Below are 21561 nucleotides of genomic sequence, written 5' to 3'. Positions count from 1 at the left end.
GGCGTGCCAGGTAAACATTAGGGAGTGTCCGGGAAACACAGGCGTGCCAGGTAAACGTTAGGGAGTGTCTGGGAAACACAGACGTGCCAGATCAACGTTAGGGAGTGTCCAGGAAACACAGGCGTGCCAGGTAAACGTTAGGGAGTGTCCAGGAAACACAGGCGTGCCAGGTAAACGTTAGGGAGTGTCCGGGAAACACAGACGTGCCAGGTCAACGTTAGGGAGTGTCCAGGAAACACAGGCATGCCAGGTAAATGCTAGGGAGTGTCCAGGAAACACAGGCGTGCCAGGTAAATGCTAGGGAGTGGCCAGGAAACACAGGTGTGCCAGGTAAACGTTAAGGAGTGTCCGGGAAACACAGGCGTGCCAGGTAAACGTACGGGAGTGTCCAGGAAACACAGGCGTGCCAGGTAAACGTACGGGAGTGTCCAGGAAACACAGGCGTGCCAGGTAAACGTTAGGGAGTGTCCGGGAAACACAGGCGTGCCAGGTAAACATTAGGGAGTGTCCGGGAAACACAGGCGTGCCAGGTCAACGTTAGAGAGTGAATTCGGGGGGGGGGGGAGGGGCTGACATCATGTGATGTCAGCCGTCCGTTACAAGCAGGCCTAGTCTCTCCTGTTTTAGCAGGGGAACACCCAGCATGTTTATAGGGATGCCCATAAAGATTAACTTTTTTTTTTTCTTCTTTTTTCTTCAGTCTTTTAAATTCCAAAACTGTGACGGCGAAACGTGAACATGTATTTGAGGCTAAATCCTTTTTATGGCTCTGTATTTTCCATAGCGTGAGTAGCTCAGAACATGCCAGATGCTGGTTAAATGCGTAGGCCATGCGTGGTTTATTGCACAGGCACCCGTGGAGTGGGCGGATTACTCACAAGAATCCAACGTGTTTGGGACTATTGACGTTACCGAGCCATTAGACCTTTTCTGCTTCGTGCCACAGAATTGCCTCTAGTCCCTAGTCTGATTGTGGCTACATGAAATCCGTGCGGGAAGGACGATATGTTTCATTTTCTTAGGACCACAACTATTTCTGACATTGTTCTTTCTAGGGGTCTATCCTATTATCCCTGAACGGTGCTTGCTCCTCCATACGGGTGCGAGCACTTTTTAGCGAACTCGGCCCTGTGAAGGGTGCGAGTTAGGGTTAATTCGGGTGCCATTTTCAGCGTTAAAACTCGCAATCGTTAATACGATCGGCCCCTATATATTATTGTTCTTTGTAATTCAAAGCATTTCCAATATTGAAAAAAAAAAGGAATAAGAAGCCAGGAACGGTTCCTGGTTCCTACCAGCTCTCCGCTAAGCCCTATGTCCAGATGCTGTGCCCGAGTTGGTGTACATGGGCAGTGCACGAAGATGCCATATGCAGTCACGGTACTTGTTTCCTAGCGCGGCGCCACCGATTATAATTGTAAGGCATCGGGTCGGAAAAATCGGGTTGATCGCATTGCATGCTATGCGACGCGACGACCCGATTTTTACATTGGAACGCCAATGTTAAATGCCCCCCAGACCCCATTTTTAATTGTATACCCACCCTAATGGTAAATTATATGTCAAATGCCCCCCCATTGTTAACGCCACCCCACGATGAACGGCAACCCGAAGCGAGGCGAGCGCAGTGAGCCCGCGAGGGGCGGCGGTACACGTCCTCTGACCTTTTCAAACCCCCACTATCCACGTCGGCATGGAGTTGATTCTATATAGTGTGGCGAGCCACCGAGCCTGAAGCGTGGCGAGCGGACGAGCATTACTTCACAGGTATTACGCGTCCCCTCGCCCCCGAGGTATTACGCGTCCCCTCGGGGTATGAAAAGGTCGGAGGACGCGTACCGCCGCCCCTCGCGGGCTCGCCACGCTTCGGGTTGGCGTTTATCGTGGGGTGGCGTTAACAATGGGGGGCATTTGACATACAAATTACCCATCAGGGTGGGTATACAATAAAAATCTTGGGGGCCATTTAACATTGTTTCCTATGTAAAATCGGGTCCATCGCATTGGTCGCATCGCATGCCCTTATATTGGCATGCGATGGACCCGATTTTAAACCCGCATTTAACATGACATACAATGTTAAATCGGGTCGGTCGCGTTGGTCGCATCGCATGCCATTATAATGGCATGCGATGGACCCGATTTTACAATTGTCGGGAAAGCTGTAAAAAGCCCGAAATCGGGTTTGTCGGGTCCCATCGCATTCCTTAAGTTAAGGTATGCGATGGGATCCGATGGGCGCCGTGCTAGGAATCAAGTACCGCAGTCACTATGTCAGTATGTCGGCATTTAAAATTACATGGATGATGTCGACATGCTTAAATGTTAACATCATATCTACACCTGACACATGTTGACATGGATAGAATGTCAACGTTGAAAATTTGACACAGTCATAATGTCGACATGTCCAAGAGGGTTGTGTCAACGTGCTAACATGGTCGTCATAATATTCGTGTCCACATATGTCAATGCTAACATCATGACCATGTCAACATTTTTAATGTCTGCATTACAACAATGGCGATATAATGAATGTAGACATTGTGGCTGAAGACTGTGGGTGATGTGATGGTTCTGTTGAGCACACCATCGAGTCGAGCCGCAGTGCTGGACTCGTGGGCGTGTCACTGTGAGTCCTGTTACGTTACTGTGAGTCCTGCCATAATTCCTGTTACGTTACTGTGAGTCCTGCCATACTTCCTGTTACGTTACTGTGAGTCCTGTCATACTTCCTGTTACGTTACTGTGAGTCCTGCCATACTTCCTGTTACTGTGAGTCCTGCCATACGTGGCGATCTTTGCAGCTGCCACCCACCAGAGCTGCTTTGGTTACATGTTTGAGTAATCTGGGGGCGCGCTCTGTGCCCATTGTGGTATCACTTCCTCTCTATGTGATGACAAGTTCTATGAAGTGTGAAAACGAGAAACCTGTGACCGGTCACAAATGATCGTCCTCCCATGTCAGCCAGTACACGTTGGCATGATTGCAATACGTAGTTCCGTAGTTACAGTTTGGAGAATTTGTGCTGTGCGTAATTAGTTGTCTTGGTGCCAAAGAAGGTTAAGAATGACCTATCTATCAAATATCAGGAACCGGCCAATTCAGGCAGAGATCCGTTTGCAAACAACGGGGCAGATGTATTAAGCCTTAACAAGAGATAAATGCAAGGGTGATAAGGAGAGATAAACGTCCAGCCAATCCGCTCCTTACTGACTTTTTTCAAACACAGCCTGTAACATGGCAGTTGGGATGTGATTGGCTGGACGTTTACCTCTCTTTATCACCCTTGCATTTATCTCTTATTAACGCTTAATACAGCTGCCCCATTGGCTGTTATGCCGGTGAATTTTAGTATACAGAGTGTCTTGATTTTAATTAGGTAAAAAAAAAGTTTACTGTTGCATTATTCTTTTAATTATATGGTGTTTAGGAACGCGCAATGACAATATAGAGGTTATGCCAGGATACTCATAGGGATCTTTTATATGTACAGTAAGAGAGAACGTGCCTGTTGGGATAACTCTAGTAAACAGTATATTTATTATTGTGCAACATTAGACTTCAGTTGTAATTTAATTTATTATTTTTTTCTTCTGTTGGTAGAGTAAACCAGACTTGAACACGTCCTTACCGATTCGTCAGACGGCTTCCATCTTCAAGCAACCAGTTACCAAAATAACCAACCACCCTAACAATAAAGTGAAATCCGACCCCCAGCGCGTCATCGAGCAGCCTCGCCAGGTAAGAAGACTTCAGTCAGAACTTCTGTCTTGTAGGATATACTGGGCTTTGGCAGGGGCGGTTAGGCTGTGTCTGGTGGTTAGGGTTGGACTGCGGAAGGGCAGGGGAGGTTATGGTTAGGCTGCGGAAGGGGAGGTTATGGTTAGGCTGCTGCAGGGGAGGTTGGGGTTAGTATGTGGCAGGGCGGGGAAGGTTATGGTTAGGCTACTGCAGGGGATGGTGGTTATGGTGAGGCTGCTACAGAGGAGGTTAGGGTTAGGCTGCTGGAGGGGAGGTTATGTTTAGGCTGCGGAAGGACAGGGGAGGTTATGGTTAGGCTGCTGCAGGGGAGGTTATGGTTAGGCTACTGCAGGGGAGGGAGGTTATGGTTAGGCTGCTACAGGGGAGGTTAGGCTGCTCTAGGGGAGGTTAGGCTGCTGCAGGGGAGGGGAGGTTATGTTTAGGCTGTGGAAGGGCAGGGGAGGTTATGGTTAGGCTGCTGCAGGGGAGGTTATGGTTAGGCTGCTGCAGGGCAGGGTGAGGTTATGCTGCTGCAGGGGAGGGAGGTTATGGTTAGGCTGCTGCATGGGAGGGGAGGTTATGTTTAGGCTGCGGAAGGGCAGGGGAGGTTATGGTTAGGCTGCTGCAGGGGAGGTTATGGTTAGGCTGCTGCAGGGCAGGGGAGGTTATGCTGCTGCAGGGGAGGGAGGTTATGGTTAGGCTGCTGCAGGGGAGGTTATGATTAGGCTGCTGCAGGGGAGGTTATGGTTAGGCTGCTGCAGGAGAGGTTGGGGTTAGGCTGCTGCAGGGGAGGTTGGGGTTAGGCTGCTGCAGGGGAGGGAGGTTATGGTTAGGCTGCTGCAGGGCAGGGGAGGTTATGGTTAGGCTGCTGCAGGGGAGGTTATGGTTAGGCTGCTGCAGGGGAGGTTGGGGTTAGGCTGCTGCAGGGGAGGGAGGTTAGGGTTAGGCTGCTGCAGAGGAGGGGAGGTTGGGGTTAGGCTGCTGCAGGGGAGGGAGGTTATGGTTAGGCTGCTGCAGGGGAGGTTGGGGTTAGGCTGCTGAAGGGGAGGGATGTTAGGGTTAGGCTGCTGCAGGGGAGGGATGTTATAGTTAGGCTGCTGCAGGGCAGGGGAGGTTATGGTTAGGCTGCTGCAGGGGAGGGAGATTATGGTTAGGCTGCTGCAGGGGAGGGAGGTTATGGTTAGGCTGCTGCAGGGGAAGGGAGGTTGGGGTTAGGCTGCTGCAGGGCATGGAGGTTATGGTTAGGCTGCTGCAGGGCAGGGGAGGGAGGTTATGGTTAGGCTGCTGCAGGGGAGGTTATGGTTAGGCTGCTGCAGGGGAGGGGAGGTTATGGTTAGGCTGCTGGAGGGGAGGTTATGGTTAGGCTGCTGCAGGGCAGGGGAGGTTATGGTTAGGCTGCTGCAGGGGAGGGGAGGTTATGGTTAGGCTGCTGCAGGGCAGGGGAGGTTATGGTTAGGCTGTTGCAGGGGAGGGGAGGTTATGGTTAGGCTGCTGGAGGGGAGGTTGGGGTTAGGCTGCTGCAGGGGAGGGGAGGTTGGGTTAGGCTGCTGCAGGGGAGGTGAGGTTATGGTTAGGTTGCTGCAGGGGAGGGGAGGTTGGGGTTAGGCTGCTGCAGGGGAGGGGAGGTTATGGTTAGGCTGCTGCAGGGGAGAGAGGTTATGGTTAGGCTGCTGCAGGGGAGGGGAGGTTGGGGTTAGGCTGCTGCAGGGGAGGAGAGGTTGGGGTTAGGCTGCTGCAGGGGAGGGAGGTTATGGTTAGGCTGCTGCAGGGGAGGGGAGGTTAGAGTTAGGCTGCTGCAGGGCAGGGGAGGTTATGGTTAGGCTGCTGCAGGGGAGGGGAGGTTAGAGTTAGGCTGCTGCAGGGCAGGGGAGGTTATGGTTAGGCTGCTGCAGGGGAGGGGAGGTTGGGGTTTGGCTGCTGCAGGGGAGGGAGGTTATGGTTAGGCTGCTGCAGGGGAGGGGAGGTTGGGGTTGGGTTGCTGCAGGGGAGGGGAGGTTGGGGTTAGGCTGCTGCAGGGGAGGGGAGGTTGGGGTTAGGCTGCTGCAGGGGAGGGGAGGTTGGGGTTAGGCTGCTGCAGGGGAGGGGAGGTTGGGGTTAGGCTGCTGCAGGGGAGGGAGGTTATGGTTAGATTTGGGCAAGCTCCTTTTGCTCACTTGGTTGTAGACCTTACCAAATATAGGGGTACATTTAATAAGATTGCATGTTGCCCATAGTAACCAGATTCTATCTATTATCTTCTAGAAGGTGCTAAATAAGTAAGGAGTAGAATCTGATTGGTTGCTATGGGCAACATCCCATCTTCAATAGCACTCCCATGATATTAGATATACCCCACAGAGTGCAGCCTATACCTTATGGCTGTTCGATGTTCTATCATTCTTAGCTTGTTGCTGTGTAACCTGTCACAGCCCCTAGGTGGCACTGTAGCCCGGAAATTAAAACATGCCTGGAATTATTACAACCGCGAACCCAGGGCCTGGAGCAGGCTGGAACTTACAGGGCGTAGGCAAAGTTCAGTGAGGGTGTGCCGACGCAGCTGCGGGCCATGTCAGCATAAATCCACCTGTGTTCAGACAGATCTCTGTGGAACAAGTATGGCCTGGTGCAAGTGCCTACTGACGACAATGAGCACGCAAATTCGGGGGGCCCGATTTACAGGGTGATTGACTTCTTTAGATTTGATCTGCTCCTCACTCTGTTATATCTGGTTGCTACAGGTTACAGCATTGTAATAAATGTATAATTTCTTCCGTCTAATGATTTTAATGCAGATTGCAGAATAATCACGCTGCCGGATTACAATCCCCACACTGGACGCTCCTATTGACTGACTGTAATTCAGTAACTCTGCAGCATCCCTATCTATATTCCATTCCTTATACCCAACCTAGCAGCAGTGTGTGGCTGAGTTTTCAACAGGCGATTTCATGCAGTTCTGTTTTTCCCCAGAACGGTTCTCATTGCAGTCGCCTCCATAGTGATCATAAACTTAGGGCACTGTTTTATACGGGATTGCGCTCGGCAGGTCGACAATAAATAGGCTGACCACTATTGGTCGGCACATGGAAACTGTCGACATGGTGAAATGGTCAACCTATACAATAAGTCGACGTGAGAAAGGTCGAAATGAAAAAAGGTCGACGCCAGTTTTTGTGTACTGAGGCACTGTGCTTGGAGCACAGGAGCCATGTGATCGAGACGCGATTCACTTTACCGTGTCCATGTCGACGTATCTTGACATAGACCTACGACATACGTCGACCTTTTAACCCTGTCAAACTAAGCCATGTTGACCTTTTAAGTGTGTCGACAAATGACTGTCAGCCAAATTACTGTCGACCTTCTTTTAGTCGATCCTGTGACTCATACCGGTTTTATAAAGGGCTATACTGAGCCGGGAGGGAAGCCATTGGTTAGCAATGCATCGGGCGCTTGTGAATCCTGTGGCTTACCAAACAGACACGCCTGCAGGAAGCCCCCCCCCGGGCTATACACACTCTCTGATCTCTCCCTTTGTGGTTGATGAAACACTGTATCGCTGTGAAGTTTGTTTCTCACGCAGGTTATTTCCCCGAAGACGCCGGTCCGGTTCTTATAAGTGGCTGGCAGTAACCCTGATCCGATCAGCTTATGTGGCATGTGGCATGAGCTCCTAATGCAGTGTGTGTGGATGTAAATCTACCAATCCGATTCCCACCTATCAGATATTCGGAGGGATTGGATAGTTGTTGCATATCACTGCGGTTTATCCAGAACGCAGGATCTAAATCAGTGGTCTCCAACCTTTTTTGGGGCCTGAGCTACTCGAGACAACATAAACCGCCTGAAGTAAAAGTAAAAAAAAAAAAAATCTGCCTAATAAACAATAAATTCCCTTTAAACATTATGCCACCCACTGTAATCCCTGACACAGTATGCCACATACCACAATGCCCCTGACACAATATGCCACACTGCAATGTCCAATATGCCGCATACATACCTCCCAACACTGGAGTTAGAGAAGGGACATCTGCCCGAAATTAGGGGGCATGACCTACTACCGTGGTACTCCTGGGAGGCCATGTCCCCCATTTTTTCCACTATGGTGGCATGGGGGATATATGTCTCTGGAGTCTGGTGTAATCAAATCATTGTGTTGAAATATTTCTTTATGGACCATAGAGACATTTTTCAACACAATACAGTATTGATCAGATTACGGCATGTCGAGGTGGGACGACTATGTCACCCCATCACCTCTCCGCACTCCCATCACCCTTGCACATCTCCGTCCACCCTGCACCCCTTCAGCCCCCGTCCCCCTTGCACCTCTCTTTCCCCCCCTGCACTTCTCCATCCCCTAGTAACGCTTGCATGTCTCTGTCCACACATTACTCCTTCACCTCTTTGTACCCCCTGCATCTCTCTGTCCCCCCTGTACCTTTCCGTCCCCCTCACCAACCTTGCACCTTTCATTATCTAAATTCTAAAAACATAAAAAAAAAATGCTCCTCAAAACGTATTTAACTTTTATGGTACTACACACATACATATATACACACATAGAATACATACATATATACATGCATAAATGCACACACATATATAGAACACAGACATACACATGTGACACCAAACATGTAGTGCACACACTTACAGTGACAAAGGGAGGATGCCCAGCAGCTGTCATTGATGCCTGTCTGCTGGTCTGGGCAGTGGCTGTTTTAACCTCTTGCTGCGGGGGAGCGGAGTGCACTGTCCAGGCACCGTAGCCTGTGGGGGGAGCAGAATAGCTGTTAGGAAGCGGAGTGTCCGTTTGCAGAGATGACTGGACGGGCGGCTGAGCGGGGGGGGGGGACAGCAGACGCAAGAGGTAATATCACCTCTAGCATCTGATAGTGAGCATAGTGCTGCAGCGGGAGCGCCTAGCGCTGTGCGCGCTGTCAGGCGCTAGAGGTGATATTACCTCTAGCGTCTGTCTCAGGGGATTGGGGAAGGCAGCGGGCGAAGGAGGGACGGGCAGGTGGGCGCAGAGTGGTCGAGCCACTCGGATCGCTACCGCAAGCTACCAGTAGCTCGCGAGTGACGGGTGGGCGACCACTGATCTAAATGATCACAAACATTAAGCTAACTTATATTTTTATTAACCTTTACTTATATAGTGCCAACATATTCCAGCGCACTTTACAGTTACTGTAGTTACAGACAGATGTAAGAGGGCCCTGCTCACACATTCTATATACAGTAGGTAGTTGATACATGAGGATGAGATTCATCTACAGTACCTGCAGTGACCACTAGAGGCCACTCAACGGACTAAATTACTCCTTTAAAAGATGTCATAACAGAAAGCGAAAGTAATTTTTGCACAGACACGGTTTCTGTTCCAAACTTGCTGGATATGGGGAGAGGGAGCTGAGAAGACAGAGATTTGGTGGAAGGAACAGGTTCTGGGGCTGGGTGTGGAGCGTTTGTGGGCTTAAAACTGCTGTGACAGTTTTTACTTTAACTTTGATCGTACCTCCCAATTGTCCCGATTTTTCTGTATTTTGGGGGGACTGTCCCGCATCCTGCCCAGGGCTGGCAGTGTCCCGCAGTGGGGGCAATTGGGAAATCCCCCTGTCAGGCGCTGCGGTGAATAGACTCAATAGCCGCATCTGTTCCTGGAGGCAGAGGGGCTGGGGGCGTGGCCAGCTGCTCCCAGAGCCACTGGCCATGCCCCCACAGTGACGGAAACTGGGCGTGGCCTTATTTCACAAGTCGGCATGGATATCCGTAAACCTGGAGTGAAGGCACCACGTTTGGGAACCTCTGGTCTAGAGAGACTGCAAAGGCTGGCAGCAGTGTTGGCATGGGGTCAGCGGGCAGTTCTGTGTGGACTTTTTACCTTACGGCACACTAAATAAGATTTTAAAATTGCCATGGCACACCATGAGGTCCCCACAGGGCAAAACACATTGGCCCCCACAGGAAAAAAAACACAACCTAATGGCCCCCCATATAGAAAACAATCACACTGGTCCCCACAGGTAACAAAAATAAAATACATTGGCCCTTTACATGTAAAGAAGAGACCAGTAAATAACAGTTGAACTGGTGGTGGCTGTAAACTGGTTTGGGCATCTCTAGATCTGGGGGCACACTTGTGAACAGCTCAAGGCACACTAGTGTGCCCGGCACAGTGGTTGAAAAACGCTGGTGTGGAGGGAGCTGCTTTGGTAGAACAGTGCGCGGTTATTCGGGTGGTTCTGGAATGCAATAAGCTGACAGACTTTTTTCAGTTTGGATGCTAGAGGACAGTGTTGTGTGAGGGAGGGTGTTCTACAGAGTAGGTGCAGCCAGAACAGCTTGGAGAAGTCACTGTCGTCCTATCTTGGTGCACGTTACACTGCACCCAACTCTCACATTATTGCCTGAATCAATATTCACCTGTCTCTTTACCAATTACCAGTAATACCACTGGCTGAGTTCATGCCTCAATAGACTGGCTGCGTTTTGTTGAACAGGTATATGGTCATATTATCGACCCCACTTAGGTCGACAGGGTTCTAGGTCGACATAGTTGAATGTCGACAGGTGTCTAGGTCGACATGGGACAAGGTCGAAATAGCGTTAGGTCGACAGGTCGCGAGGTCGACATGGTTTTTTTCACTGTTTTTTTGAGCCGACAGGCGGTATTTCATGCCCTACCATCCGCTAGGGCGTGGTGGGAGAATAAAATAGTGTGCCCGAAGCATTGCGAGCGATGCGAGGGGCTGCGATTGACTTCCAACTGTGTCCATGTCGACTGTGTTGATATTCGGGTCAAAAACAGTGAAAAAAAAACATGTCGACCTTGCAACCTGTCGACCTAACGCTATGTCGACCTAAACCCATGTCGACCTTGTTCCATGTCGACCTAGACACGTGTCGACCTTCAACCATGTTGACCTAGAACCTTGTCGACCTAGTTGCATGTCGACCCCTAATGACTATCGACCTAAGTGTGGTCGATAAAACGATCCACACCCGTTGAACATTGCCTATATGTATAATGCTTAATGAATGCCTAAAAAGTATCAAACTTGCAGAATACTGTTTCATAACCTACAGGTGTTTACAGGCTACATGCAGTATACAGTAGCTGTCCTCCAAAACACTTTGCATGTGCAACAGCGACATCTAGTGGCCAAAAGAGTACACTGAATTTAATTTAATAAAATTGTTGCTGAGAGGGGCCACCTTCCCTGTCACAGTTACATGTGTTATATACAGGGATGTAGCTACCATAGGTGCAGGGAGTGCAGCTGCTATGGGGCCCAGAGCTGAGAGGGGCCACCTTCCCTCTCACAGTTGCATGTGTTATATACAGGGTGTAGCTACCATAGGTGCAGGGAGTGCAGCTGCTATGGGGTCCAGAGCTGAGAGGGGCCACCTTCCCTGTCACAGTTACATGTGTTATATACAGGGGTGTAGCTACCATAGGTGCATGGAGTGCAGCTGCTATGGGACCAGAGCTGAGAGGGGCCACCTTCCCTGTCACAGTTACATGTGTAATATACAGGGTGTAGCTACCATAGGTGCAGGGAGTGCAGCTGCTATGGGGCTTAGAGCTGAGAGGGGCCACCTTCCCTGTCACAGTTACATGTGTTATATACAGGGGTGTAGTGGTGCAGGGGGTGCAGCTGGTATGGGGCCCAGAGCTGAGAGGGGCCACCTTCCCTGTCACAGGTACATGTGTTATATACAGGGGTGTAGCTACCATAGGTGCAGGGAGTGCAGCTACTAAGGGGCCCAGAGATGAGAGGGGCCACCTTCCCTGTCACAGTTACATGTGTGATATACAGGGGTGAAGCTACGATAGGTGCAGGGAGTGCAGCTACTAAGGGGCCCAGAGTTGAGAGGGGCCACCTTTCCATGTATTTTCACCATTGCCCATAGGGGGTCTTACAAACTTATAGCTATATATAACTATAGCTAGTTCTGGCTCTGGACATGCTCATTGTAATGTGGTATAAAATAAACGGGAAGGTATTCAAATGTTATATAATATGTACTGGAGTACTGTAATGTGGCACAATATAAAGTGGAGGCAATATATTGTGGCATAATATGAATTGGGGGTTCTGTTTGACAAAATGTGTACTACAGCCCTACAATGTCACATAATCGATATAATGGAAACCAAGACACTACTATGGTTTATAAAACAAACTATGCCTCTACTGTGGTGCATAATATAAATTAGGGCACTACATTGGTTCAGACAAAGAACGAAGGAACTATTATGGGGGTGTAAGTGACCTGCTACCAATATCTGTCGCACTAGAGATATGGAAGCATTGCGACAGGGGCCCCTACAATGTTGCTATGGGGCCCACACAGTTCTGCTACACAGTTACCAGGGCTTGGCGGACGTTGCGATAAGAATGTTCTAGGATGACACATGCCGCATGTTCTGTGAGACACTTTTGTTTAGGTAATTAGCTAAAGTAAAACTTAAGACTCCTTGAGGTTCCTGGAAAATAAATGATCTTTATATTTTATTTTAGCTGTTCTGGGAGAAGAGACTAGAGGGACTCTGTGCATCAGATGTAACGGAACAAGTTCTAAAGTCTATGGAACTTCCTAAGGGCCTGCAAGGTATGACTCTAGTACCGCCACGGATGTAGGTTACCTAATCTATTGCTAGACTATAAATAGAATGTGGAGTTCTATGCTGATTTTAGCTAATGCATTACGTTCTATTATTGATACAGACGTATCCTTATGCACCTATCCAATTTGCAACACAGGGTGCGAGACGCCTGCTGTGTATCAAGCACTGTGGTTTTCTTTCTCAGTTCAGACACTTTTTTCCTCTGTTAACTATTTATGACACTTTCCCCATAATTTAGCATTTTCGTTAAATGATACATCATCAGTGTGTACCCTCATTATGACGCACACTCTCGTGGATCATTAACTATAACTCCCATCACCTGAACATGCAGCCAAACCTGAAAATATTGTCATTGACTGCGTGTGTGGTGGGTCCCGATGCATAGTTGCCTACCCTCCTGCATTCTGCAGGAGACTCCCTGAAATAGCAGCAATCTCCCTCTCTCCCTCATTAGTCTAGCAATCTCCCTCATGTCACCTAGCCCACATTACACTATTACATCATACAATTACAATGCAACAAGCTTTAAATAGCTAAAAAGCATTGATAAATGGGCTTGTAAGGTTATCTCTGGGTTACTGACTTCTACAGGTGCCCGGCACCATTGCAGTAACCATGCCGGGAAGCCAGCGTACTGCAATACCCCATAGCTGCCTACCCTCCTGCATTCTGCAGGAGACTCCCTGAAATAACAGCAATCTCCCTCTCTCCCTCATTAGTCTAGCAATCTCCCTCATGTCACCTAGCCCACATTACACTGTTACATCATAGTTACCTCCCCTCCTGCATTCTGCAGGAGACTCCCTGACATAACAGCAATCTCCCTCTCTCCCTCATTAGTCTAGCAATCTCCCTCATGTCACCTAGCCCACATTACACTGTTACATCATAGTTACCTCCCCTCCTGCATTCTGCAGGAGACTCCCTGACATAACAGCAATCTCCCTCTCTCCCTCATTAGTCTAGCAATCTCCCTCATGTCACCTAGCCCACATTACACTGTTACATCATAGTTACCTCCCCTCCTGCATTCTGCAGGAGACTCCCTGACTTAGCAGCAATCTCCCTCTCTCCCTCATTAGTCTAGCAATCTCCCTCATGTCACCTAGCCCACATTACACTGTTACATCATAGTTACCTCCCCTCCTGCATTCTGCAGGAGACTCCCTGAAATAGCAGCAATCTCCCTCTCTCCCTCATTAGTCTAGCAATCTCCCTCATGTCACCTAGCCCACATAACAATGTTACATCATAGTTACCTCCCCGCCTGCATACTGCAGGAGACTCCCTGAAATAGCAGCAATCTCCCTCTCTCCCTCATTAGTCTAGCAATCTCCCTCATGTCACCTAGCCCAAATTACACTGTTACATCATAGTTACCTCCCCTCCTGCATTCGGCAGGAGACTTCCTGACATAGCAGCAATCTCCCTCTCTCCCTCATTAGTCTACCAATCTCCCTCATGTCACCTAGCCCACATTACACTGTTAAATTTTTTTGGGAAAAAAGGAATGAGAGATAGATACATTTGCATTGAATCATCAGCACCATTTCCCAGCACATTACCAAGTATAGTATCTCTTACTAACTGCTTTGGGTTCTCATCTACATTTAGATATAAGTCATTTTAAAAGATTCCTCTCAGATGTAGCAGCACACACCCACGCTTCTAGGTGCCACGTTCACAATCTCTTTTTAGAATCTCTCCATATATGGAACTAGACACGCCCTTTGGGTGGTGCATGACACGCCCCCTCAATGGGGGTGCTTTGCAAAATTCTATTGACAACTATAATCTCCCTGAAACTAGTTTTCAAAAGTAGGCAAGTATGTCCCGATGGCGGCACTGAACGAGTGTTTAACCCAGGGATTTGTTGATTTGCGGAACCGCTGATATAGTTACAGTAACAATATTAGTGGTGCTGTGAAAAAAAAAATACTTGTAAACCCACAAGGTATTCACACCGGATGGCAGCCTTTCTACAGGTGAAATTCAAAAATAGGGCAATCCTAGACAATCACTATAGTGTGGCGCCACCCTGTTAGTCACAGATTATAGGGGAAATTTATTATGATGACAGTGAGAGATTTGGGAAGAAATCTCCATATATTTTTTTTAAAGCGGCAATCATTTACACAACAAAACCAGTTTGATTTTGCAGTGTAAATGATTGCCGCTTTACAAAAACTGGAGATTTCTTACAAAGCTCTCATTCTGTTAAATTTCTCCCTATAGGTCAACTTGTAACCATACATTCCTCTAGATCAAAGAGAAACACAAAGCATAAAGCAAATAATAGTGAAGTCCAGTTTAATAATAATAATATGAAAAGTTTAGATTTGATTCACAATAACAATGTTAAAACATGGTATCCAGAATATTAATACTGCTTTCACATTGCAGAAATGGGTAATGACACGGTATTCTTAAATGGGACTTTAAAACGGGTCTGAGCCTTGAGACCTTTCACATTGCAGGTGAAAACCGTTTAAAAAAATCATTTAATACCATTCAAACATTCAACTCGTTTAACCCCCAAGGGACACGTTTCAAGCCATTGAAATAGAGCTGTTCAAACTGCCAAAAAAACGGCTTTAAAACGTGTAGGACTCTGCTTTTTAACCGTGTTGAAATACCGGTTAACTTTAACGGTAAATCAACTCTGGCACTTTCACATTGCAGCCTTAAACGTTTTAAAATGGAAAAAAAACGGCAATATACCGTTTTAAAAGTGCGATGTGAAAGGGGTATTAGAAAGGAGGTAAATTGCCCGCTAAGATGGTCACCAGGACTTCACTAGTTTTCATACAAAGCATGACTATGGTATAATCACCACGGAAATTTCCCAGGCATCAGCCGCCAGAGTCAAACAGTGATCTTTCATATGGAGATGGAATGCAGTCAAAATCCCGACAGGGTCAAAATCCCGACAAGGACAAAATCCCGACATTTAAAATCCCAAGGTCAAAATACCGACATATAGAATGTACAGGTGAAACAGTCAACATGACTTTCGGTCGACAGGTCGCGAGGTCGACATGTGTTTTGTCACTGTTTTTTGAGCCGACATGTGCCGACAGGCGGTATTTCATGCCCTACCATCCGCTAGGGCGTGGTGGGAGAATAAAATAGTGTGCCGAGCACAGCGAGGCACCGTTTCCGAAGCATCGCGGTTCACTTCCAACTGTGTCCATGTCGACTGTGTCGATATTCGGGTAAAAAAAAAGTGAAAAAAACCATGTCGACCTCGCGACCTGTTGACCGAAAGTCATCCTGACTGTTTTACCTGTACATTCTATATGTCGGTATTTTGACCTTGTCGGGATTTTAAATGTCGGGATTTTGACCTTGTCGGGATTTTAAATGTCGGGATTTTGTCCTTGTCGGGATTTTAACCCATTTGGGATTTTGACCCTGTCAGGATTTTGACCTTCGGGATTTCATACCGAATCCCAGGCAATAAGGGGTAGATTTATTAAGCTCGGTGAAGTGATAAAATGTCTGTTTTTTTTTTTATCACCGGCCAATCAGCTCCTACCTGTCATTTTTCAAACCAAGCCTGTAATTTCACAGTTAGGAGCTGATTGGCCGGTGATAAAAACCAGCCACATTATCACTTCACTGAGCTTAATGGTAGTGCTCCAACATGGGAATGCCCAGCGTCTCATGGGCGTCCCTATGCATAAGCTGGGCATTCCCATGTAAATGTGTCAGCCGCCCACCCTGTCTTCAGTCCGGAGCCAGAATCAGGGCCCAATCCTTCAATTACAGATGTAGGCTCAGTAACAAACAGATATACAAGTGTCAAATATCAAATTAATCAGCGCAGTCTCATAACGCACATTTTATTGGGGCTATGATGTACAATCAAGCGAAAAAGACGCTACACCACTTGGCGCAGTTCTCTGGCAATGGACATCCTGCTCTGCATGGAGCAATGTGGCTAGATGTTTGAGGACACCAGTGGCGTAACTACGAATTGGGCGCCCCCCCCGCCGTTAATGGGGGGCGCCCCCCGCCGCACCCCCCGCCCGCAGCCTTACCTGTCTTGTTGGTCCCGTCCCGGCTCCTTTGCTGGCTTCATTCTTCTGCTAGGGAGACGGACCAACACAAAATGTCCGCCCCATACAGCAGACAGTTTCAGAGAACGGTCTGCTATATGGGGCGGACATTTTATTGTGGTCCGTCTCACTAGCAGAAGAATGACCAGTGAAGTCAGGTAAGGCGGCGGATTGGCGGGCGGCAGATGGGCGGACGGGAGGGGGCTAACTATAGCACCACAGCCCCCCGGCGCCCACACATGCACAGCGCCCCCCCCCCCCGCGGCCGCGGGGGCTGCGGTGCTATAGTTACGCCTCTGGAGGATACCTACAGTTTGTACAAGTATAGGTATTTTTGTAGCAAAGGAATTGATGTAAAGTGACATCTTCTATACTGATGCATGGAGCGGGTCACTTACATTGGACCTGTTATTTCACCGTGTACCCTAGATTGTAGACTCTTCTTCAGTTATACTTTTTATTCCAGTTTTTGGTCCTGAGCTCCAATCTGCGATTTTCGGAGATCTGTGACTGGGTCTGAATTAGGCCCTGTGCCTCTGATCACTTATTGTTTATTAGGTACATAGGATTTGTGTTTTGGTGCAGCTAAGTGGCAGAGCACCCTACACCGGGCTATATTTCGTGATTTGAGAATAGGTGTATGCAGGAACATCTACTGTGCACCACTTACATCTTTTAGTGCTTTGTCCTGAGATCATTAGTCCAGTACACATGAGCGCATTAGTCCAGTACACATGAGCGCATTAGTCCAGTACACATGAGCGCATTAGTCCAGTACACATGAGCGCATTAGTCCAGTACACATGAGCGCATTAGTCCAGTACACATGAGCGCATTAGTCCAGTACACATGAGATGAGATATTTAGTCCAGTACACACAAGATCATTGGTCCAGTACACATGAGACATGAGATGAGATCATTAGTCCAGTACACATGAGATCATTAGTCCAGTACACGAGACACGAGATGAGATCATTAGTCCAGTACACATGAGACACGAGATGAGATCATTAGTCCAGTACACATGAGCGCATTAGTCCAGTACACATGAGATCATTAGTCCAGTACACATGAGCGCATTAGTCCAGTACACATGAGCGCATTAGTCCAGTACACATGAGCGCATTAGTCCAGTACACATGAGCGCATTAGTCCAGTACACATGAGCGCATTAGTCCAGTACACATGAGCGCATTAGTCCAGTACACATGAGCGCATTAGTCCAGTACACATGAGCGCATTAGTCCAGTACACATGAGATGAGATATTTAGTCCAGTACACACAAGATCATTGGTCCAGTACACATGAGACATGAGATGAGATCATTAGTCCAGTACACATGAGATCATTAGTCCAGTACACGAGACACGAGATGAGATCATTAGTCCAGTACACATGAGACACGAGATGAGATCATTAGTCCAGTACACATGAGCGCATTAGTCCAGTACACATGAGATCATTAGTCCAGTACACATGAGCGCATTAGTCCAGTACACATGAGCGCATTAGTCCAGTACACATGAGCGCATTAGTCCAGTACACATGAGCGCATTAGTCCAGTACACATGAGCGCATTAGTCCAGTACACATGAGCGCATTAGTCCAGTACACATGAGCGCATTAGTCCAGTACACATGAGCGCATTAGTCCAGTACACATGAGATGAGATATTTAGTCCAGTACACACAAGATCATTGGTCCAGTACACATGAGACATGAGATGAGATCATTAGTCCAGTACACATGAGATCATTAGTCCAGTACACATGAGACACGAGATGAGATCATTAGTCCAGTACACATGAGACACGAGATGAGATCATTAGTCCAGTACACATGAGCGCATTAGTCCAGTACACATGAGATCATTAGTCCAGTACACATGAGCGCATTAGTCCAGTACACATGAGCGCATTAGTCCAGTACACATGAGCGCATTAGTCCAGTACACATGAGCGCATTAGTCCAGTACACATGAGCGCATTAGTCCAGTACACATGAGATCATTAGTCCAGTACACATGAGCGCATTAGTCCAGTACACATGAGCGCATTAGTCCAGTACACATGAGCGCATTAGTCCTGTACACATGAGCGCATTAGTCCAGTACACATGAGGTACACATGAGCGCATTAGTCCAGTACACATGAGCGCATTAGTCCAGTACACATGAGCGCATTAGTCCAGTACACATGAGCGCATTAGTCCAGTACACATGAGCGCATTAGTCCAGTACACATGAGATCATTAGTCCAGTACACATCAGCGCATTAGTCCAGTACACATGAGCGCATTAGTCCAGTACACATGAGCGCATTAGTCCAGTACACATGAGGTACACATGAGCGCATTAGTCCAGTACACATGAGCGCATTGGTCCAGTACACACGAGATCATTGGTCCAGTACACATGAGACATGAGATGAGATCATTATTCCAGTACACATGAGACATGAGATGAGATCATTAGTCCAGTACACATGAGATCATTAGTCCAGTACACATGAGACACGAGATGAGATCTTTAGTCCAGTACACATGACATCATTAGTCCAGTACACATGAGACACGAGATGAGATCATTATTCCAGTACACATGAGACACGAGATGAGATCTTTAGTCCAGTACACATGACATCATTAGTCCAGTACACATGAGACACGAGATGAGATCATTATTCCAATACACATGAGACACGAGATGAGATCATTAGTCCAGTACACATGAGCGCATTCTTCCAGTACACATGAGACACGAGATGAGATCATTAGTCCAGTACACGAGACACGAGATGAGATCATTAGTCCAGTACACATGAGACACGAGATGAGATCATTAGTCCAGTACACATGAGACACGAGATGAGATCATTAGTCCAGTACACATGAGCGCATTCTTCCAGTACACATGAGACACAAGATGAGATCATTGGTCCAGTACACATGAGATCATTGGTCCAGTACACACGAGACATGAGATGAGATCATTATTCCAGTACACATGAGACATGAGATGAGATATTTAGTCCAGTACACATGAGACACGAGATGAGATCATTAGACCAGTACACATGAGATCATTGGTCCAGTACACACGAGACATGAGATGAGATCATTATTCCAGTACACATGAGCGCATTAGTCCAGTACACATGAGCGCATTAGTCCAGTACACATGAGATGAGATATTTAGTCCAGTACACACAAGATCATTGGTCCAGTACACATGAGACATGAGATGAGATCATTAGTCCAGTACACATGAGATCATTAGTCCAGTACACGAGACACGAGATGAGATCATTAGTCCAGTACACATGAGACACGAGATGAGATCATTAGTCCAGTACACATGAGCGCATTAGTCCAGTACACATGAGATCATTAGTCCAGTACACATGAGACACGAGATGAGATCATTAGTCCAGTACACATGAGCGCATTAGTCCAGTACACATGAGCGCATTAGTCCAGTACACATGAGCGCATTAGTCCAGTACACATGAGATCATTAGTCCAGTACACATGAGCGCATTAGTCCAGTACACATGAGCGCATTAGTCCAGTACACATGAGCGCATTAGTCCTGTACACTTGAGCGCATTAGTCCAGTACACATGAGGTACACATGAGCGCATTAGTCCAGTACACATGAGCACATTAGTCCAGTACACATGAGCGCATTAGTCCAGTACACATGAGCGCATTAGTCCAGTACACATGAGCGCATTAGTCCAGTACACATGAGCGCATTAGTCCAGTACACATGAGCGCATTAGTCCAGTACACATGAGATCATTAGTCCAGTACACATCAGCGCATTAGTCCAGTACACATCAGCGCATTAGTCCAGTACACATGAGCGCATTAGTCCAGTACACATGAGGTACACATGAGCGCATTAGTCCAGTACACATGAGCGCATTGGTCCAGTACACACGAGATCATTGGTCCAGTACACATGAGACATGAGATGAGATCATTATTTCAGTACACATGAGACATGAGATGAGATCATTAGTCCAGTACACATGAGATCATTAGTCCAGTACACATGAGACACGAGATGAGATCTTTAGTCCAGTACACATGACATCATTAGTCCAGTACACATGAGACACGAGATGAGATCATTATTCCAGTACACATGAGACACGAGATGAGATCTTTAGTCCAGTACACATGACATCATTAGTCCAGTACACATGAGACACGAGATGAGATCATTATTCCAATACACATGAGACACGAGATGAGATCATTAGTCCAGTACACATGAGCGCATTCTTCCAGTACACATGAGACACGAGATGAGATCATTAGTCCAGTACACATGAGACACGAGATGAGATCATTAGTCCAGTACACATGAGACACGAGATGAGATCATTAGTCCAGTACACATGAGACACGAGATGAGATCATTAGTCCAGTACACATGAGCGCATTCTTCCAGTACACATGAGACACAAGATGAGATCATTGGTCCAGTACACATGAGATCATTGGTCCAGTACACACGAGACATGAGATGAGATCATTATTCCAGTACACATGAGACATGAGATGAGATATTTAGTCCAGTACACATGAGACACGAGATGAGATCATTAGACCAGTACACATGAGATCATTGGTCCAGTACACACGAGACATGAGATGAGATCATTATTCCAGTACACATGAGACATGAGGTGAGATCATTATTGCAGTACACATGAGATCATTAGTCCTGTACACATGAGACATGAGATGAGATTTTTAGTCCAGTACACATGAGACACGAGATGAGATCATTAGACCAGTACACATGAGATCATTGGTCCAGTACACACGAGACATGAGATGAGATCATTATTCCAGTACACATGAGACATGAGATGAGATATTTAGTCCAGTACACATGAGACACAAGATGAGATCATTAGTCCAGTACACACGAGATCATTGGTCCAGTACACATGAGACATGAGATGAGATCATTATTCCAGTACACATGAGACATGAGATGAGATCATTATTCCGCTACACATGAGATCATTAGTCCTGTACACATGAGACACGAGATGAGATATTTAGTCCAGTACACATGACATCATTAGTCCAGTACACATGAGCGCATTAGT

The 21561-nt window shown here is 47.4% G+C and overlaps 1 protein-coding gene across 1 annotated transcript in view; it reads left to right on the top strand.

Moving 5' to 3' along the window:
* The window catches only part of LOC146021482 (methyl-CpG-binding domain protein 2-like), a 74394-nt gene that overhangs the window by 37223 nt on the left and 15610 nt on the right, over positions 1 to 21561 (top strand). The window contains exons 3-4 of the mRNA XM_083155200.1: positions 3608 to 3745; positions 12259 to 12349. Of these exons, the coding sequence (XP_083011326.1) occupies positions 3608 to 3745; positions 12259 to 12349 (229 nt within the window). The remainder of the gene's footprint in view (positions 1 to 3607; positions 3746 to 12258; positions 12350 to 21561) is intronic.

The sequence above is a fragment of the Crinia signifera genome, chromosome 1 (assembly GCF_055691185.1).
Source record: "Crinia signifera chromosome 1, ASM5569118v1, whole genome shotgun sequence".
NCBI classification, from domain to species: domain Eukaryota; kingdom Metazoa; phylum Chordata; class Amphibia; order Anura; family Myobatrachidae; genus Crinia; species Crinia signifera.
This window is presented reverse-complemented; position numbering and strand designations above follow the sequence as displayed.